Source organism: Cyanistes caeruleus, chromosome 18 (genome assembly GCF_971803275.1).
Source record: "Cyanistes caeruleus chromosome 18, bCyaCae1.hap1.1, whole genome shotgun sequence".
Lineage (NCBI taxonomy): Eukaryota > Metazoa > Chordata > Aves > Passeriformes > Paridae > Cyanistes > Cyanistes caeruleus.
Window position 1 is genome coordinate 2,460,907 of NC_141718.1, and position 20,669 is coordinate 2,481,575.

Sequence of the window (20,669 nt, forward strand, 5' to 3'; positions counted from 1 at the left end):
CAGCCTATTGTTAGTGAACAATTACATTGGGTTCCTAAAGTGTAAGGGATGTAGTCAGAGGATTAGACTTGATCCAGAGCACCCTGAACTGAAATTTTGTCTCTGACTCACAATATAGCAATGGGCAGCCTGCTTTGCCTCCCTTTAGACCAGGGACAGTAATTCTCACAGACAGTGTCCATGGAATAGTTAATGCAGTGAAAAATCAGTTTAAAGACAGGGAAGGAAATGCTTAGAGTAGATGAAATACTGAGCTGGAAGTGTAGTAGACATTTTGAAAGATGGGCCATGTGGGGTAAACAAGTTTGAGGTATCTCCATAATAAAGTGATCCCTAATTCATGTGCCTCTGGCACATCCAGCCCTGACTCTAAAGGAGTATGACTGGGCGTCTTTGTAAGGAAAAGTGATTAATGAGTGGCCATGAGAAAGGTTCTCTTAATGCTGTAAATTTTTTATGACCCTGCACAATTGATTGCCCCCAAAATATCCTGTTTTTGTACAAGCAGCTTCATTAATATCTAGCCCTGATTCTAAATAATGCAGTGCCTACAACACTCGTACAAAGTGATGCTGTGCATGTTTCTGCTCTGCCTTGCAGGAGCCTGACAGCCCAGCCTGCCTTCAGCTTTTAGGGCTTTTTTAAAAGTAAAAATGTGTTTCGTTACAAGAAAAGCAGGCAGGAGTGCTGGTGCTGAAGGTGCTGCAGGTGCAGTGCAGGTAATGTACACATGCCTGGGTAAGAGACATCCCTTCCTCAGGTCCTCTTGTATGCCCAGCTTTGCTTGTGCAGCTCCACACGTCCTCTCTCTGACAGAAAGACCCTGCTTGGGTGACATCTCCTTGTGCTGGATGTCCCCTTGGAGGCAGCACTCAGAGTGCTTACAGGCCTGCCTGGTAGTCCAAATTCTTGCTTGGTAAACTTGAGGGAAGATTCCCTCAAAATCCCTGGCACAGGCAGGAGCGATCAGGTGGCATCTCCCTGCAGAGCTGGGAGGGACCCAAAAGGGAATTCTCCTGGAAGCTGCAGCTGATCAGTGCTGGATTGGGAACACAGAGGGTAACTACTTTATGATTGTGATCAAGATTATGTGCAGCTGGTGAGGCATCAGTGTTTGGGGACAGGATAGTGCCTGGCTGGGATGAAGCACTGCATCATGCCCAGCCCTTGATCAAACCTGCAGGGGGAATGTTTAAAACAGCTGCTCTTTTGCCTTTATTAATGAAGCTGTTGATGAGGAACAGATTTCTATCCCATCTCCCCAGGGTTTCAGGTCATTCCTGTGTGTTTGGAGCAATGAGGCTCAAAGTGCTGTTGTAAAGCCTCATGTTCTGATCATTATCTTGTTGACTCAAACTAACCTTTCTTCCCCAAATAAGTATTGACATGGCCCTTCATGCTTTTTTTTTGTGTTTTTGTTTTTTTTTTTAACAGCACTAATTGGATTAAAGTAATTGTCACGTGTGAAGGATGCATGTTAGAGCCCAAAGGGCGCAGGGGAGGCTCAGCTGTGGGCACCATGGTTACTGGTGACATCACTGGTTTGCTGTTCCCAGCAAGGATTCGGTGCAGCTGAAGCTGGAGTGAGGATGGCCCAAACTAAAGCCAGGGGATCGCTGGTGCAGCCCCTCCCATTGGCATGGAAACATCCTGCATGCATAACCTGGTGCTCATGGTGGAAACAAAAACTGGGTCCTGTGGTGCCCGCAGCTGCTGGAAGGGCAGGAGTGGTGCTATGGGGAGAGTGGGGAATTCTGTTGAGGTTGGACTTGTTTTCCCATTGACTTTTCTGTGCACAGTGAGACAGAATGAGCCTTGCTTTGGGGGACAAGAGCAAAACTCACAAGTCCCTTGCTGTCCTCCAGCAGTTCTGTGGTTGAGGGACTGCCAGTCCAACTCGATGTAATTGTTTCTGATTGGACTGTACAAAGTGCAGGCTCAAAAGTTTGTTAAAATCATCCCTGGGATAACAGGGTTCCCAGTATTAAAAGTTCACTGCCTACCTTTAAGATTGTCTTTCTAATTAAGATTGTTCTCAACTCCTGCAACACAGGAATAGAGAAGCTTCCCTGTTTGATGACTGTTTTGCTATATTTTGATAAAGGTCCCTACTCCAGCCCAGCAAAGAGCGCTGTCACAAATGGTTAGGGGATACAAAGATCTGAGTGCTGGATGTAGCTCTGCCAGCAGCTCTGTGTCTTCAGGTTACTTTCTCCTTCTTGAAATGGTGCTCTTTTGTTGATTCCATGATCTTTAATGTGGGGGGACTCGGCTGTTCTGACTGGGGCACCAAAGCCTTTGACAGCCAGAAGTTGTGTGTGCTGTTGTGCTTCAGCACTCTCCTGCATAACTAACAGTAAGCATGATTTTTATTTTTAATTTAGTTCCTGTAACTTCCTGTTTGCTTTTAGAACATTGTGCACTGATAAAATTATGTTGGTTTTGATGTGATGAGAAGTTTTGCATCTTGGCTTCTCTGAGAGTGGAATAGCTCTGTCTCCTCTGCTCCCTTCTCTCATTCTGAACAAAGCTTTTTGCTCAAGTATTGCCCTGCTTATGGTGCTGTGACTTTAACTGAGTGTTTCAGGTCTTTGACACACACATAAAAAAAAGAAAGGAACAAGTTGTAAAGTATGAAACTGTGGTACTTTTAGGATAACTCAGCATTTTGTTTTTATAGTCAAAGATGTAGGTTTTGATTACCTGCAGTAAATAGTGACCATGAATGGGGCCTGGTCTATCAGATATCTGCATCAGCAGGCAGAAGGTTGCTGGTGGTGAAAGCAGATTGCTGGTAATGAATTAGATGTCAGCTCAAATGCTTGTGAAGGAGTGGTTAACAGAACCCGGAGCTGAGTCACTCCGCAGCACAGGCGGCTGGAGGCAGAGTGGATACACCCTGAGCAGGCACACCCTCCCTGGACATGATACCATGTGCAGCAATCCTGTGCTGGGAAACCCCATGGAGAATAAACCAAGCATTACTTCCAGGACCTTTTGGTGTTTCCCAATGTGCTCATCACTGACTTTTTGGTTTTAGGTGCTGTTTAATTCTGGCAGCTGTGGCTGGAATGTGTTGTCATGTTTTGTGCTGTAGTATTTGACTGCTGACACTGCCACAATAAGCCAAATTACATGGCTGACACTAACAGGCTGCTTTTGTCATAACCTCTCCCAGCTTTTCTGTTCAAGTTTACCACGTGCAAAGCCCCAGTCACACTACACTGGTGCTCCTCAGTCCCTGGTACCTGCAGGTGGGACTGAGGATGCCTGGTGGGCAGCTACTGGAGCATAGCAAGGAAGGCTCTTGGTGGTGGGAAGAAGACACCGCTTTGAAAAACCAGTTGTAAGAGTGAAATATCCCTCAGCTCAAATAATGTTCAACTGGAGATAGTTTGGAATATTTTTCCCTTAGCGTATGGAAGAGATTGAGAGCAAAGAGTTTGTTCCTCTCCCCCAGCCTAAATTTTGTTTATACCTTAGGTGCCTTTACATTTCCTTTCTAAAAGTGAACAAAACAGGTCTGGTTAGTGAAAACAGGTCTTAAGAACTCTCCAGTGATGGCAGGAGTCATCTTACCAAGAAGCTTCAGGCATTTCTGTGGTCTGATGGATTGTGTGAGGCACTTCATGCTTTCTCTGGTTCCCAAAGGAAGGGTCTGTTTCTGGGGACTTAATTGGTGTTTTTGGTAGCCTTAGCATCCAAAACAATAAAAAAATAGTAATTGGTCATAGAGAATGTTTTCTCAGCCTCCCTTGCCACAACAATATGAGCAAGTATGTTAGCAGGGTCCTCTGGGGATATTTGCTGTCATGTTCTTGTTCTGTGGTTACAGAGATGTCTTTGCTGCCCTTGTTAACTGAAACCATCAGCTGGCTGGAAACTTCTCTTATCCCTGTCTGTGTCTAAGTGGGCTAAAAAAAATCCTGGGAGTTCAGTGTTATTTTAATGCATTCTCCCTGAAGAGTTTTGTCAGACTATCAAAATACCCCCTTTCCAAATGGGAGCTGGAGGGGGAAAAAAACACACCCCAAAAAATCTTCTGATTATTGTTTCCAGACAATGATTTGTATCTCCCTTACCCATGGATGATAAGTCTGTTAAGCATGATGCTGTCATTCTTCATAATCGGAGTAATCTCAAATCAGAACTCTCTTGAGTCCTGTGGCACTGGGACTGCACTGCTGAAGGGAAGTAAGAACAACATCAGGAAGCTAAAGCATCCCAACCTTTTGTAATCACTGTCTCACTTGGACTGGGAGGTTGTACTGTAAGCAATAATCAGTGGTGAACAAGGTGAGAGTGTAGTTGCAATCAGTTTTTGAAAGCTAGAACATGCCCAGATCACCCATTATCACCATGCAGCCTACCCTGTCCTTACTTTCTCTGCAGGACCATTGCAGTGCTCAAAGTAGTTACAATAAAAACAGACAACTTCAGGACAAGCTAAACCAGCTGAGCTGTTTGCAGTGCTGCTGTTGGCTTTGCAGAGATTCTCTGCTTGTGGACCTGAGCCTGTGAGCAGCCTGTGCTGGATTCCAGGGCAGGAACACAGGGAGGACTCTGGATTAGACTGATATTCTGCTTGGTGTTCTGATTGGTTGATGGGGCTGTTTTTCTTCTGACTGCCCAAAAGCAAAACTTTACAAGGCAATCTTAATTTACAGAGCCTGACTTGTGTGTTTCTCCAGCTGATCCAATAAGCCACATCCAAACTGTTTGATCCAGCATTATGCATTCCCATTCTGGGAATTCTGTTCCTTCAGCTGTGTTAAGACACCTTGGGGATGTGGAAGTTTCTGTTGCCATCAACCATCGTTCCTTTATGGAGCTGTGTCCCATTAGAAAAACAAATTGCATTGAGTCACCTGGTTCAGTTCCCCTGGGCCTGGTCGTGTGCTGGACTGAGGCTTTGCAAGGTGTGCCCTGGTGGGGAGACACTTTTCTAACTGGGAAAGGAGATGGAAGATCTGACAACTGATGAACCTGCCTGTGGAAAGCTCTGTTTACAGCTGTTTGCTGTTGAGAATGGCAGATGATAAATGGGATTAGGCTGGCCCAGTGGTTAAGTGATATTCATGGGAATTATTCATCTGTGATTGTTGTGCTGAGGTCATGTGCTGTGTCCCATGCTATGCTGCTGTGCCAAGAGATTTATTTTAATAGAAGCCTTTAAGTAACTGGCATTCTTGCTAATCATGGTGCATCTGCTTCTCTGGGTTCCCTGTTATGAGTAATTTAATGCTATTACTTTAGCTAGAAGGGATCTGTGTCACCATCTGTCCTGAAAAGCTATTGATGGGGTGGTGCAGAACATGGAGTGTCATCAGCAGGAGAGAGGGACATGGAAAAGGGATGACTGGATTTCCTCTTGTAATACAATATAAGATGGTTCACTGTGATTATGGGTTAGATAAACTGCATATAAAGGCTGTTAGCTACTCTTTGATTTGGTTGGGGACCATTCCTCAGATATTTATAGAGGGGGAAGATGCTGTGTCAGTAGTGAGTAGCAGTGACCCAGGTAATCTGCTAAATAAAGTCTCTACTTTTCTCTGAGGCAGAAACCTCTGAGACTGACCCTCAAGTGCCTGCACATCTCCAGCAGATATCCCTTGGAGAGGGCCTGCCACACACTTCTCAAGCCAAATGTTTTTTAATTGAGGGTTATTTTTTAATTGTTGTTTACAGACCACTTCCTTGTAACCAGCCCTCTCCAGGCTGTAGCTCAGGCACAGTAGGCATGAAGAGGCTGCATGGCTGCAGAGCAAATTGCTCTTCACTCCTACAAGTGCTTCACTTTCACAGCACTACTTATGCCCAGAGTACCATCCTGGTCTCTCAAGTGCATGGGGCTGAACTCTTTATTTTTATTATATTTTCTCTTTGTCTTTCTGACTGGTCAGTAATTGCACTGTTCACCATCTCTCCTGACTCTTGGCCCTTCCTTACTTCCCTGCAGCTCGTTGTCTTCTCAACAACTGCTGAGTGTGAGAGCCTGGAGGGCTGGGAAGCAGCTTTGTGTGGGTTTATCCTGGGGAGTTTCTCTTTGATCATACTATCCTTCCCAGCAGTGTGGTGTGTTATGAGTATAAATTTGGTCTGACTTAAAAGTCCTGGCTCTAAAGATAGTTTGGGATATAATCTTTGATTTTTTTTTTAAATTTTTTTTTTTTTTTGTCAGCAGAGCTACAGCTCTTATTTCACATTCATCTGAGAAAATGTTCTTGCTGCCCTTGTCACATCTTACGTAGATAAGTGACAAGTAGGAGGCATGTGAAGGGACAAAATTTGCTTAAGGTTTGTAACTGGGTGACAAAAGCCGTGGGCTGGAGTTGGTCATCTGGAAAGGCTGGAGGAGGAAGCACACCCTGCTCCCAGAATAGGAGTTGGGTTTGCAGTCTCAGGGTTTGCAGTCTGCTGCAGCTGCATAGAAGTGAATAAAATAACCACAATTCAGAAGTAGGACGTGAACTGACTTTCACAGAGTCTCAGTGAATTTGGTTTTCCCTTCCTTCCTTCTCTCCCCATGTTTTGGGACAATGACACTGTGCCACCCTTGCATCTCCTGCCATCAGAGCCTCACCAGCTCCAGGTTGTGTGGAGAATCTGCTGATGGAATTATTCATGTACAGCAAAAAAATGACCATTTTTGTGAGTTCTCCAGAGTTCCAGCTGTTGGGTGAGAACCAGGCAGCTCATCTCCATGCAGGGAAGTTTTTGTTAAAACCAGCTGAACAGGGAAAAGTGAAATGGGGAATGGTAGTGTTAGTGAGTAAAACCCCTCAGAGGATTTTGGTCCCAAATGAGGACTTGCAGAATTGACAGGAATTGCTGAAACTGTGCAATCTAGAAGGGAGTTTTGAATAAATTGGCATGAAGAAAACTCATCTTTCCTCTGTTTATGACTTCCATGTGCTTCTGCCATATAATAAAACTCTATAATTTGTATGAACTGTTCAGAGCAGATGCTGTGCAGTTATTCTGTCTGACACTTTCACTGTGCTGGCTGGGTTACTGCCTTTTCTGAGACCTTTGAATTAACCAGATTTTGGGGTCATCAAGATTATTTAATGTTATTGTCATAAATATTTGTACAGGACTTGGTCAGTGCTTATATAAGAACTGAAAGAAAGTAGTTTGTTAGAAGAGGATGTGTGCTTTAATGAACTGCCAGCTGAGTGATAGAAACAAACTGTAAAAAAGTACTTTTCTGTTTTTCTGGGTTTTTTTCTGTTGTAGTTTGTGGGGCAGGAGAAAGTGGTTTTTAGATTGTCAGTTATTTAGGTTTGTCAGTTATGGCTGTTTAAATTTAAAATCACTTGAGAGCTCTTTATAAACAAGGCTATTTACTTCTGAACAGCTCTGTTGGCTTAACATCCTGTCCTCAAAAGATAAGAAGTTGATCTCTTGCATCTTATTAATAATTTTCTGTTAAACCATGTTATCCTTTGAATTGTTTATATGCCAAAAATGAGGAGTTGTTATTGTGTTACATTTCACAGTTGATTCTTTGTATAAAACTCCTTTTTTCTCCCTTTAATTTCCAAAGTACTGTGCTCTAAAATACAAACAATAATCTGAAAATGCTAACAGAATGAATCTGTTGTTTGGAAATGATGAAGGTTATACATCATCCAATCTGCTGAAATGTGTGAGAAATTAATAAATATTTGGTTTCCCTCTAGCTCATCTTAGAAGCACTGAAATTAGTATTTTTTTATTGAGGGAATTTTTGCCAGGTTTCTCACTGAAGGACAGACCTACAAATAAGCCAAAATGTGGAGGCTGCCAGGGGGTGCAGTGATCATTCTGGCAAACTTGGGTTGTTTCTTCTAAATATCTTAATTAGCAGAGCAAAGTCTCCAAGCTGTTCTTGGAGAGCTGCTGCTGGGCCAGATCACATGCAACAAACCCCCAAATCCTGTGGGTGTAGGTCACAGAACAGTCTTTATCACTGTGATCACAGAATCATTGAGGTTGGAAAAGACCTCTGAGATCATCGAGTCCAACCTGTGACCAATTCCCAGCTTGTCAACTCAACCAGGGCACAGAGTGCCACATGCAGTCGTTTCTTGAATGCCTCCAGGGCTGGTGGCTCCAATGCCTGACCACTCTTCCAGTGAAGAAATCCTTCCTGGTGTCCAGCCTGGGATGCTGCTGCACCAGGAGTGTGTGTGATTCTTCTTAACATCAGCATGGGCATGTGCCAGCTTGGACAAACTCCCCTTGGCTGTGTCATCTGCTGGTGCTAAAGGATTTTGTGCTGTTGGGTGGTTCAGAGCTGGAGCCAAGGCGTGGGGTGTGATGTGTTACCTGTTCCAGGAACAGGAGTTGAGGTGTCATTACATCTCTGTTCATACTGAGCATCCAAATGGAAATTGTCACAGGGTCCTGAATAAATCAAATCTCTATGTTGGCCAGATGAGTCTCTAAATTTTGCCTTTTTAATCTCTAGGTTTGGTAATCTTAGTGCTGGGGTGCTCAAAAGGATTCCTGGAAACCATCCCCAGTGTCCAGGTGCTTTGAGAGCCCGGTCTGTGTATGATGCCCTGGAAAATGAACATTTTTGTGATGTATTTGTGATCTATTTCCCCTTTCAGAAAAAAAGCAGAGAGGAGACATGTGGGGAAGGCAGCGGAGTGGAGATCCTGGAGAACAGGCCCTACGTGGATGGCCCGGGGGGCAGTGGGCAGTACACTCACAAGGTTTACCACATCGGGATGCACATCCCCAGCTGGTTCCGCTCCATACTGCCCAAGGCAGCTCTGCGTGTCGAGGAGGAATCCTGGAATGCTTATCCTTACACAAGGACAAGGTAAACCTGGGCAAAATGTCCACAGCTGTTCTCCTGTGTTAAAGAGAGGGCTTGATGTCACTCTCTGGCAGTGGCATTTCCCTCTCCAGTAATAACCTTCAGAGCAACCGAGGGCAAGTCCTAAAATTCCTGTTCTCAGGAGTTTGCCTGGGCTGACTGCACACCTGCCAGAGAATTTGTGGCTCCTTGCTGTAAAATGTGGAACTGTTCTGTCTGTCAAAGCTTGGGGAATCAATGGTTTTTATTTAGTCTTGTACCCTGCACTATGTGTTCTGCTTAACATTGCAGATCTCTGCAAGCTCAGGGAAATGATAAATGTGCACAGTGCTGGGACAGATGTCATGCTGAATCCTGTCAGGGAAGACAGGATGCATTTGTACAGGGGAAAGAAAAATCCTAATAAATAAATAAATAATCACAGCACTTCTTTTCTGGGAACTGTCTGTCATTTAACTAGAAAATAACAAACCTACATCCTATGGTTTTCACCCTGAGGAGGGAAGAGAGCCAGAGGCTCTGTGGAGCCCTCTGGGACCTCCTCATTTCATCTGATTTTGTCAGGGAGGACTTCAGATACCCTGGAATAAATAACCTTTGTGCCAGTTACTCCAGTTTAGAGCATTTGCTCTTTTTCAGATTTACAAATGTGATATTTCTTGTCATCTTGGATAATAATAATAATAAATAATAGACAATAATAAAATGATAAAAAGGCTTTAATGTGTATTTTGATTTTTATGAAAAATCTAGAAAATTTTTTGGTTCTATTTTAGCTGGTCACTGCAAGTAACATCAGTCCTGGGAAGGTGGGGAGTTGGTGTCTGCATTTGGGCTGTTGCCAGTGACTGAATATAATGGAGCTGCCTCACTTTTAAGTGATTAAAGTTCACTTCCAGTCAATTTTTATCTCTTTTCTTGAAATGCCTCTGAGTCAATCAGTTGGCCAGGAAACCTGTGCTGCACAGAACTTGTTCATATTTTATTCTGCCATAGGTTCCAGGCAAGGGATTTGCTTTTCTCCTTGCACAGGTGCATTTCCAGGGTGTCCTTGTATTAGTATCTGTGTCACAACTTTTTAATATAGTGGACCCAAAATTTATCTCCTTGCTGAAAACTGGTGAGCTCCTGTCTTAAGAAGTTATTAAAGAACAATCTCTAGCTGGTATTTTAAGCTTATCTGAAGGAAAACAGGAGTGAAGGCTGGCTGGGATTTGAGGCTGATTTACTCTAAGCTGTGTTGTTCTGGCTCCCAGGTACACGTGTCCTTTTGTGGAGAAGTTCTCTATTGATATTGAGACGTACTACAAAACTGATCCAGGAGACCATAACAACGTGTTCAACCTCTCTGCTGCAGAAAAAAGACAAACCATTTTAGGTAAATAACCTTTTTCCTCTACTTTTTCCTGTTTTGTCTTTTTTTTCTTGGTGTGTCCATCTGCCTGTCCATCCTCCCTAAACACAACACACCTGCACCCCTGTCAGTGTCACTGCAAGTAGGGTTACATCAAGTAGGGTGAGGATACCAGAATTCTCTTCTAGACTTGATGTAAATCCCATGAAAATAATTTGAATCTTCCATCTGTAAATTTAAGCTGATGCTTTTCCATTTTATTTATGCAGCTCCCAGGAGGAGTAAGACAGCTAATGATTTTGGGGGTAATAAGTAGAAATAACCATAGAAGAGAAAAAAAAAGCTGTATGATTGTGAAAATATTGCTGCTTATTTGTGTGGCTCCTTCATGTATATGAAAATGATTCCTATCTGCACTTTTGAAGCATGAAGGTGCATTTAATTTTTGTTCCCTCTCCTTTTAGTCCTGCCCTCATGCAGGTTAACACTCACTTCACAGCTGTCTTTAGAAGATTGAATTAATGTAAGGAATTCATGAGAAAAGGCAAAAGTATTTCAATAAAGTACTTTCGTACTTCACTTCAACTGTCCTCATTCCTAGGCCTGTCTGACCAGGTTTTCACTGCTGAGCAGACTCAAGTTCCACCACTGCACAGAGAGTGTCACTTCTTGGGAAGTGTGAGCCTGCCCTTCAATCCAAACTTCAGATGCTTCTGCTGAGTTCTGGGGGTTGCAGGTGTTTAAAATACATTAATTCACTCCACTCCCGCTGCAGTTTCCACTTCTCCATTGTTGGATTGTTAATTAGGACTTTAGTTCAACTTTCTGCTTTCCACAGTACATCTGGTCTAACAATAGCAGCTGAGGAGTTCCCAGTCCACTCCTCTGATGGACCCAAAGATGAGATGTTCCATGGGCAATGTCTATTCCATAGCAGGGCAGGTGTATTTAACTGTCTTGGCTGAGACAGCTGCAGTGCTGTGAGTGATATTAGAAAAGCTGGAAGGTGGAATATGCAAAGATATGTGTGGAGCTGGATAGACAAGAGTGTGCAGAGCTGCCAGAGTGCTGTGGATCTGCAGTTACTGTGGGCAAAAACATCTATTTGGAGCAAACCCTGTTTGCTGGAACTGTGTGTGCTCATTCCTCTGGCAGAGCTGATCTCTGCCCAGCAGAAGTGTATAAACAATTTAAATATCAGTTACTTAAGTGTAAGGAAAAAGAAACTAAATTGCTGTAATGCTTCTGGTACTTCCTAAAACAGAAATAACTCATGAAAAAATGATGTTTTCTTGTTTTGCTCAGGAAAAGGAAATGTCTAACTGTTTTTATTCTCTTCTATAGATCCTATTGATATTGTTAAAGATCCTATCCCTCCCCATGAGTACAAAGCTGAGGAGGATCCAAAGCTGTATAAATCAGTGAAGACTAAAAGAGGGCCCCTCTCAGAAGATTGGATTCAAGAGTACAAGAACAACCCTGGGAAATATCCCATCATGTGTGCATATAAACTGTGTAAAGTGGAGTTCAGATACTGGGGGATGCAGTCGAAAATCGAGCGCTTTATCCACGATGTTGGTGAGCATTTCTGGTCTTGCAGAGTTCACTCCTTAATGTTTGCACTGAATTGAAACATGAAGGTGAGGTCTGTGAAATGCATCACATCCCAAGAGATTCTCAGATCTGATGACTTTGTGGGTCAGCTCAGAAAAAATCCTATTATTCTGTCACTTATAATCATGGTATGTACAAATCCAAACCACGTGTACCCACTGGAAAGGTTTCAAGTCCTGTGTAGGCAAGATCTTGCATTCTCCCTTTTAAAAATTTTTTCTTTAAGATAAACTTGCCAGATCATCTTTAAACTCTGTCAGTCTTCTTTATTGTGGCCACAATCCATCCTGAAGGGCTGCCTAAAGAAATAAGCTTCCCTTCAGTGTCCTGAGTGGTTCCAGAAAACCACTCCCTGGAGCATCCCTAGTTTCTACCTGCCTTGTGACAGGACTGATGGGGCTCTGTGTGGCTCTGAGTTGTGAGTAAATGTCCTTCTTTGATGGATGCATCGTTCTTAGGTCAGGGCTTTTAAGGAGGAATTGGATGTGTCTGGGAGTAACTAAGTGGAGACAGTACAGGTGCTGGCAGTTCTGGTGGTAATTTGTTCTTTGCAGGAAATCTATAAAACATCTGATACAGTTTCTGAGCCTTGACACAAATGACAGGATCTGTGACCAAGTAGAAAACCTAGATGATGTTTTAGAGGAGCATTCCCATCTGAAAGGGCAGAGCTCTGGCTGTCAATTGGCAAAGAAAATGTCAAAAAAAGACTGTGTAGAGGATGCTACCACCTTCCTGTGCACTGTAAATCCTCCTGCATGACCTCTACAACTCTGCTTTTGATGTTCAAGTCTTCATGAAGTGCCTGATTCTAGCATAAGTAATTTTCAAGCTCTTTGCAGTCACATTGTGCTCCTGAGAGCTAATGTGAAAAACACTGATAGAGCAGTGGAGAATAGTGTGCACCTCTCTCTGAATGCTCACAGGTTTTCTTACAGTGCCTTTGCTTTTCTTTAGTCAGGGATGGAAGTTTTTCCAGCTGTAGACTGTGTTACAAGTGCCTCTCTGCACTGAACTCCCTTGGTGTTTCGGGGACACGGGTTAATTTAGTGTATGCTTGAAAACACAGAGGCAGAATAACATCTCCATTGTATCTGTTAAATGAAAAAGGAGCATGTGACTCTTCCAGTTGTTCAGAGGTGTTTGGCATAGATTAACCGTGGTCCCTTAGAAACATTGCTTTTGTATTCCGTGAAAGATTGCCTGCCATTTCCCTCTTGATTGAGGCTTTGCAGAGAGCAGAGCCAGCTCATTGTCTGCCTTTCAAAAGCTTTTCCAGCCTGTTGTAAAGATGGCAAATAGTGTTTTTCGAAGTAGTTAAGATGCATAAAATCGGGAAAGTCTTTTAGGCAAGACAAAGTAGAGTGAGTAAAAAGTGAAAGTAAAAGCTTGGGGTATCTGCAGGAGCTTTGTGGCCTCCCCCTGCTCTGGGATAGTTGTGAGGAAGCCACGAATGGGCAAAGTGCCACAGCATTTGTACCAAAGCCAGCAATGTGTGAGGATGTTTAAGCTGGAAAGATGTGGTTACAACAGGACTGACCAGGCTTAGATGCAGGCTCCCATGTGGGGCTCTCAGCTGATGGCCAAAAGCAGATGAAGACCTTTATGGGTTGTGTACCTGATGGTGGGCCAAGCTCCCAGGAGCCAGAGATGTGGTGGTGGGTCAGCCCCTTCTTCCTTGGCGTTTTCCTCCTTGTTCCTCTGTTCCCAACTGGAGCAAATTTATCTCTTGGGGAATTAGCCCACCCTGTGCAGAGTCACCAAGCCAGCAAGGAAACAAACAGCAGGATCCAAACTCTGCCCAGTGGGGAGCAATGCTTAGTGGAGCAAACTAAAATTAGAGAATGGGTTGAAAAAAGAGGAGGTCTGAGGTAAGTGATGGATGGTTTGTGCAATGTGGAAGGGCTGCTGAGCACAGAGGGAGGAACTCTGGGGGACGGTGTTGAAACGTTCTCACTCGTTCTGAGTGCAGCAGCCATTCTTTCCCATGACTAATTGGACAGTTACTCAGTGCTTTGACAGCCTGAGACACAGACTAAAATTGTGATTGTGGGCTATTAGTCTACTTGGCTGTAATATTTGTATGCTTTTTTACTCCTTTCCCATAGATTTTAAGTTTAATTGGACTGGCACTGCATAATGTTCTGCTCCCACTTGCTTCCTAATGGTGCATGTGGGCTCTGAGTCTTTTGTTGTTAAACAAGTGTGTTGACTGTGTATGGGTTATTAATTATATACTGTGGCAAAGTGTGTTCCATCCCAGTAACTGGAGCTTTGTCTAAGCCACTGTGTCCTAGGCTAAATATGCCCAAATTGCTGCACAGTGGTGAGGTGGTTTCTGAAAGCTCTTTTGCAGAACTTTGGCTTCACCAAAGCTCTCAAATGACTCAGTTCATCCATTGCCCACTGGATCCCAAAGGCAGAGTTTTATCTTTCCAAGGGGAGGCAGGTTGCTGTTGGCATGATGTGGATGTGACCACAGGCTTTTCTTTGAGAGGGCTCTGAGCAAGGGAATCAAACAGGTGGGACTGCAGGTGGCCTTTGGTTGGATTGTGCTGACAAGGTTATGGGGTCTCTTGGGACTGTCAGGGAAGTAGTATTGCACATGGACAATCAGGCATCCTGTATTTGCTGACAGGAAATTGTGACACAGTGCATTATAAAATTACTTGGGAGGTTGCTTCTGGGTACAGAGGCAATGGGTATTTTAATTAATTTCAACTGCTTCATTTGGATATTGAGGGCATTTGGGGCAGAATTTGTTGGTGGGCTTTGTGATCTATTTCCATTGAGTTCTTATTAAATTTACTATTTTTATTTCACATTGAAAAACAAGCCCAGAACTACAGACCAAAGCTTTTTAAATTCACATGAACTTCCTCTCTGCCTTGGCTTCTCTAATGGTCATTTACACTTCCTTTTTTATGGTGGAGTCCAGCACCACAAATCATTAGCAGGAGTCAGCACCTCATGGATTCAGCCAGCCTCTGAGTTGTTGAGATGGTGAGCTAGAAATCAAATGATTTAAATGTTTGCACCCTGCTCAGCTCTTCACAGATGATCTTTCTGCACAGCACAGTGGGAAATGTTACAATAATTAAATCAACACATGATGACGGGTGCTCTGAACTCAGCCTGCACATTTGTGCATGTGTGATGTTATTGTTTGTTTGTTTTTTAAGCAAAGCATTGCACTCTGGAGAAATGATAGTCTGCTTAATGACTGATAACCAGCTGGTACCTGCATCCTTGTCAAAAAACCTCTTCCCATTTCTTCTGGGTGACTTCAGTGAGCTGCTTGATGAGGCTGGGGGGTTTTCCTCTGATTCTGGGGAAGAGGTGTCAGATAAGCTTGGAGCATGTTGATGGAGTGGGGAAACCTGCTGGCACAGCAAACTGTGCTGCGGCTGGGGCAGTGTGGGACAGAGACTTCTCTGGCTGAGCAGGACACCTTTACACCTTCTCTCCTTCCAGGGGGAAAAAAGGAAAGCCAGCTGAGCCACAGATTTCCCTCAGCAGTCTCCTCATGGGCATCTGCTACAAAGAGAGTTTTTTCCCAATTATGCTCTTTCCTGGGTCTGGTGTCTCCCCTCCTTTTCGCTTTCCAATAAAAAACTTTTTTTTTTCTCTGAGGTTTTGATACAAAAATGCTTTGAGACTTGGTTTTTTTGCTTTGCATTGCACAGGGAGAGCAGCAGTGTCTGGACAGGTGAGGTCAGTCATTTGTAGCTGGATCCTGGCTCCCTGTAGCTGTATGGGACACTTGTGTTCCCTGGATCCCTGCTGGGTGGCTGGGCAGGAATTCAGGACCCACTGCTGTGCACAGAGGAGCCCCTCAAGTTCTTTTCCCTGGCACCGAAACCTTTTCTGCAAGCCATGACTTTTATTTTTCCACAGCTTCATTCTCCCCTACGTTTTCTCCTTGTGTTTAAGAAAGAGAAATGCAGCACTGCTGGCACATCCCAGGTGAAGGCCAAATGCTGGAAAAGTAATCTGTTTTTTGGACTTCTTAACTAACCTGGAGGGGTAGAGGCACAGCAGCTGTGACACCCTGTAGTGCCATCCTATTTTCAAAGGAGCAAAGCTTTAAGGAAGGGGTGGTTTGGGATGTCTAATCAAAGGGATGTGAGCAGGGTACATGGGGAGGTCTGTGGGTTGGCAGGAAGGAGTGCAGGTGATTTTTGAGATCTAAGAAGGCAGAGAGGAACTTCAAGAGACTTTTTTTTTTACCCCCAAGTGGTTTTTCTGTTCCCTGTGATGTTAGTCCATTAAAACACAGATATGTGGTGGGTGGCATCTGTGACTCTACACAGAGAATTTCTGAGGAGTTGGGGCACTCACACATCAAGGCTGGATTCAGGAGCAGGAGTGGAGCCTGCTGAGCCCTTGAACGGGGGAAGCCATGGGATAAGAGCAACATTCACTTCTGTGTCTGATCACAGTCTGTTTTCAAGGTGTTCCAAGCAAGGTAGAAGTGGACACTGTGGGTGTGGAAGTACAAAGGGTGGTGTGGTGTTTGGGACAGCGAGAGAAATGTTTTCTTGGCTTTCAGTGTGGGTGTGATGCAAATTTAATCTTGGTTTTTAAGCTCTCTGGTTGTCAATCATAACAGGAGGTGAAGAGGCTAAAACATTCTTCTGTAGTTCTGCAAAAAGTAATCTGGCAGAGGAAATAACTCTGAATCTCTCGACTCAGGTTGAACAGAATTAAGGTGCTGAAGGCTGTCATTCTGCCCCCATAAGGTCACACTCTGCTGGCTCAAACTTGCCTCTCCCTTCTGAAAGTCAGTCAGCAAAATGCATCAAATATTGATAGATTTAATCTTACTGTGTAAATGAAGTTCAGGTTGAGCTGCTCTGTGGCATTAGCTGCTGATCTCAGTGGCCATTTCCTCCTGATAGCCTGGCTTGGGATGACTGGTGGCATTAAGGACTGACCAAAGAGCAGAACAGACAATAAAATACTCAGACCTGGAAGGTGATAAACATACAAAAATACGCTTTTTGTATGTTTAGGAAAAAAACCAACAAAGAGTGATTGCTGAAAACAAACTGGGTCTTTAGGCTGAACATCACAGCAACTGTGACAGTAGTGAGATCTGAGGTTTTCTGTACAGCAGGGAAGTCTGTGTTGCTGGAAGCACCTTAGAAACCCTGCACATGTTGGGACCATCCCCCTTTGGCTGTGCTCCTGGAGATGGAAAGTGGTTTATGAGGGAAGTCTTTCCTCATGGTGGTGCTTAGAGAGCTCTATCTGCAGCTCCCAAAATTGAAATGATTCTAATGTTGATTGCTCTTTTAATCCCACTGACAGAAAATCCCACTGGTGCTTTTGGCTTGTCCTTCAACCCATCTCTGCCTCAGTTTCCTAGTAATTAAAGAGGGGGCAATATTAATTGATTGTGTATCATCAGAAAACTCCTGTGGATCGGTTAGTCAGTATTTACAGAAGCTTTAAAAGCATCATTACTGCTGTGTGATCCCATCAGGAATAAATAACAGTTTGGAGTTTTAACCTATTGTGAGCTTTTAAGGAATAATATTGGTGAAAATCCTGAGTGACTTTTATGTTTTAAGATTCTTGGGGGTGTGATGAGTGAGTCTTGAGAAGAGTCTCTGTTGCCTGGTCAGGGTGCATCATGTGTTGATACTGAGGCTATTGTTCCTTTCAGATATGTGATACACAGAAATATTTTAAATTGGCTTTACCCACTCCATTTTTCTCCTGCATCAGAAGACAGATGGTATCTGCAAAATAAAGCATCTTTTTCCCTCCCTTACTTTGCTTTCTATGCCATTATCTCAGAAGCTCCCATTTGTGATGCTGTTTTACAGATACATAGAAACCAGGTGCAGAAAACGGGTTTCCAAGGGAGAGAATGGTGTGGGATGTGCTTTTGTAACAACTGGGGAGGGCTGTGGAGCATTCATCGAGGAATGACTTGAAACTCTCCAGGATTAAAAAAAAAAATTCAGTAGTTTTCTTCTTTTTTCTTTTTCTTTTTTTTTTTTTTTTTTTTTTTTAATCCTGGTAATATATTTCACTTTGAAGACAGGATCCAAATGTTACAACTTCCTAGAACTTTAGGGAGCTGAAACTGTGGTCCATGCATGGCTCCTCCTTGGTGGAGCAAGCAGACAAAATCTTCCATGCAAAACTAGGAAATCCCTTTCCAAGTTGAAGGCAGTGACAGAAGACTGGCTGTTTTCAGTGCATGGTTGGTTAGGAAGAATTGAGGGATAAAGTACATGAAGTGACCAGCTTGTCACCCTGACTGTGTGAAGGTCCTGCACTGTGGGTTGGATGTCACTGTGCTGTCCCTGCCATGGTGTAGTGAGGCTTTGGGAGGGGAGCACCTTGGTTCCTGCACTTTGTGCTCTGGTGACAGGGACGTTTTGGCTTTGCAGGCCTGCGGAAGGTCATGGTCCGGGCCCACCGCCAGGCCTGGTGCTGGCAGGACGAGTGGTACGGGCTCACCATTGAGGACATCCGGCAGCTGGAGAAGGAGGCCCAGTTGATGCTGGCCCAGAAGATGGCCCAGTTCTGTGGTGAGAATGACACAGAGCAGCACAGTGTCAAGGACACTCCTGGGGAGAAGGAGGTGGAGCCCAGCACGGGGTCACCTGCAGACACCGAGGACGCCTCTGCGAACAGCGACGCGGCCTCCGGCAGGTCTCTCACCAAGCAGTGGTCCACCTCCTCCAAGTCCTCACGGTCTTCAAAGAGAGGAGGTAAGATGCTGCCAATGACTTACTCTTCTGAATTCATGGATGTTGGGCTTTTGGGAGGTTGGACCATGTCTCCTTGTAGCAGGTGCCTTTGGGACAATGTGTATTAGTCCTATGAGTCCTGTTAGCTCAGAGGCATTCTCTGCTGGTGCTGCAGGCTCAGTCTTCTGACCTGTTTTGGGTTTGGGAAGGTTTCTAGTTATCCCATAACTGTGACTCAGTGTCACATGGCAGAGTTGTTGCCAATGTCAAAAGCACAGAATCTGTAAAAACACTGTAGAGGAGCAGGCAGGAGCTGGCTGGGAGCACAGAGTTAGTCCTTGTTACCCAGGAGCCACTGATGGCTTTCTAAGGCCCTTCCATGGTGTTCCCTTCTGGATATCTGCTCATCCTTGGTACCTGTGTCACAGCAGGTACCTGTGCTCCTTGGCCAGGGTTCTGTGCCACCACGTATCTGTCATTTCAGGAGGGGGGTTTGGCTCCATGGGGCTGCACACAGTGGAACATCTGAATGGGGAGATTAAGGCAGGAACCCCCAAGGGTGTGTGGGAGCTGCTGCCTTCCCCTGGTGATGATTTGCAGTAGCTGTTTGGAGACAAAACCTCTCCCTGGGATTAGGTGGGACTGTGGATCATGTCTGCATTCCCTTTGAAACACCATTCAGGAAGCTTTCAGGATTTTGATGTTAAAGCTCTGCTGTGGATACCCTGGAAGGATTCAGCTTTGAGTCTTGGATTTTGTTATTCTCCTCCCCCTTGGGACTCAGCTCATTTTGCTGTACTTCCCTTCTTTGGACTGTTCCGTACAAAGGGGTGAATCCCCAGTAAGTTACAGCCACGAGGTTCAAACCCTCAGCAGTTCCCTCTCTGTTTAGCCAAGTGCTTCTGGAAGCAGGGAAATAGCAGCTCTCACTGCAAGAGGGAGGGAAAACAAATCATGAAAACCCCAAGGGGCAGCATTTCTTCCAGTGACGGTGGAAGGGAACATCTGGGTGAGTGAAGCTTCTCCATCTATCATATGCACTAAATATTGGGAGTTGAGTCTCCATTTTTATTTCCCACTCCATCACTGATTTCATCGCGGGGTGAATGAGAGACGAGCAGTAGTTTTACCTTGCGATGACTCACTCGAGCGAGCCCCAGGGAAGAACCTACCAGATGCTTCACAAATCACTGCATAAAGATAAAAATGCTGGCTACTTTGCCTGCACCAGGATTTTATATTGATGTACCCATCTCCCATTCTGCTCTTTGCACAAACCCCCTCTTCCACTGCTGGCACGTTCGCTGGGAGCTCGAGTTTTCAGACCTCTCAGGGTTTCACTTGAAGGTTTTCACTGGGAGCAAAGCATGAATTTCTTTTCAACGGCAGAATGTCTCAGATTTTACAAGGAAAAGTAATGAAAGAAATTAATTGTGATGTGCTGGGAAGTACGTCACACAGATATTTTAATCCTCCTTCATGCTGGCAGCACATTACCATATGGAAGCAAGGAGGGCTGTCGCGACGCACCGCCACCTCCAGCTGAAAAAAATGCCTTTTTTCCAAAAGATTTTCCTTTCCTCCACCACCTGAGCAAGACCTCTGGTGATGGCAGGACCCTCGTTGCCCTCCCATATGTTATTAAGTTCTCTATTTTTAGCAACTATTATGCGAGTGCCTTGACGTCACTCCAGCGTGAATTAGCTCTGCTCTGCCACCTCCTCTCTGGCTGCTCCCGAGGGGTGGGCGGTGGGGTGCTGGGGGCTGCTGAGCTGCAATTACATGACTCTGCACAGGGTCTCCATCCTCGTTCCATGTGACAGCCGGGTGGGAGATTAGAAGAATTTTACTTATATATTCAACTCTGTTGGAACAATAGCACGAAACGGCTCGTGCGGCTGTCACAGTAACCGGAGCCTTTCAGGCTCTTGTATATGCTAAATGAGGACTTGTCAGTCTCCTCAGGTTGTTGCTGGGTTAGGTGGCAGCTGTGAGTGCTTTGTGTGCTCTGTGTGACAGGCACCAGGGGACAAACCCTCTCTCCCATCGTTTTCTGGACAGTGCTCCCTTCAGCAGGCGGCTGTTTTGAGACAACTTCAGCCGAGAAGAGCTCAGGCTGGATGGTTGCTAAATTATATCTGAAAAAAAAGAAAAGAAGAAGCCATAATGTGTTTAT

At 44.5% G+C, this 20,669-nt stretch overlaps 1 protein-coding gene across 21 annotated transcripts in view; it reads left to right on the forward strand.

Moving 5' to 3' along the window:
- PITPNM2 (phosphatidylinositol transfer protein membrane associated 2) overlaps positions 1–20,669 on the forward strand; it is a 124,394-nt gene that overhangs the window by 67,619 nt on the left and 36,106 nt on the right. For all 21 annotated transcript variants that reach the window (XM_086855288.1, XM_086855276.1, XM_086855279.1 and 18 more), the window contains 4 exons: positions 8,604–8,818; positions 10,072–10,193; positions 11,514–11,747; positions 18,191–18,514. In XM_086855288.1, coding sequence (XP_086711414.1) covers positions 8,604–8,818; positions 10,072–10,193; positions 11,514–11,747; positions 18,191–18,514 — 895 coding nt within the window. The remainder of the gene's footprint in view (positions 1–8,603; positions 8,819–10,071; positions 10,194–11,513; positions 11,748–18,190; positions 18,515–20,669) is intronic.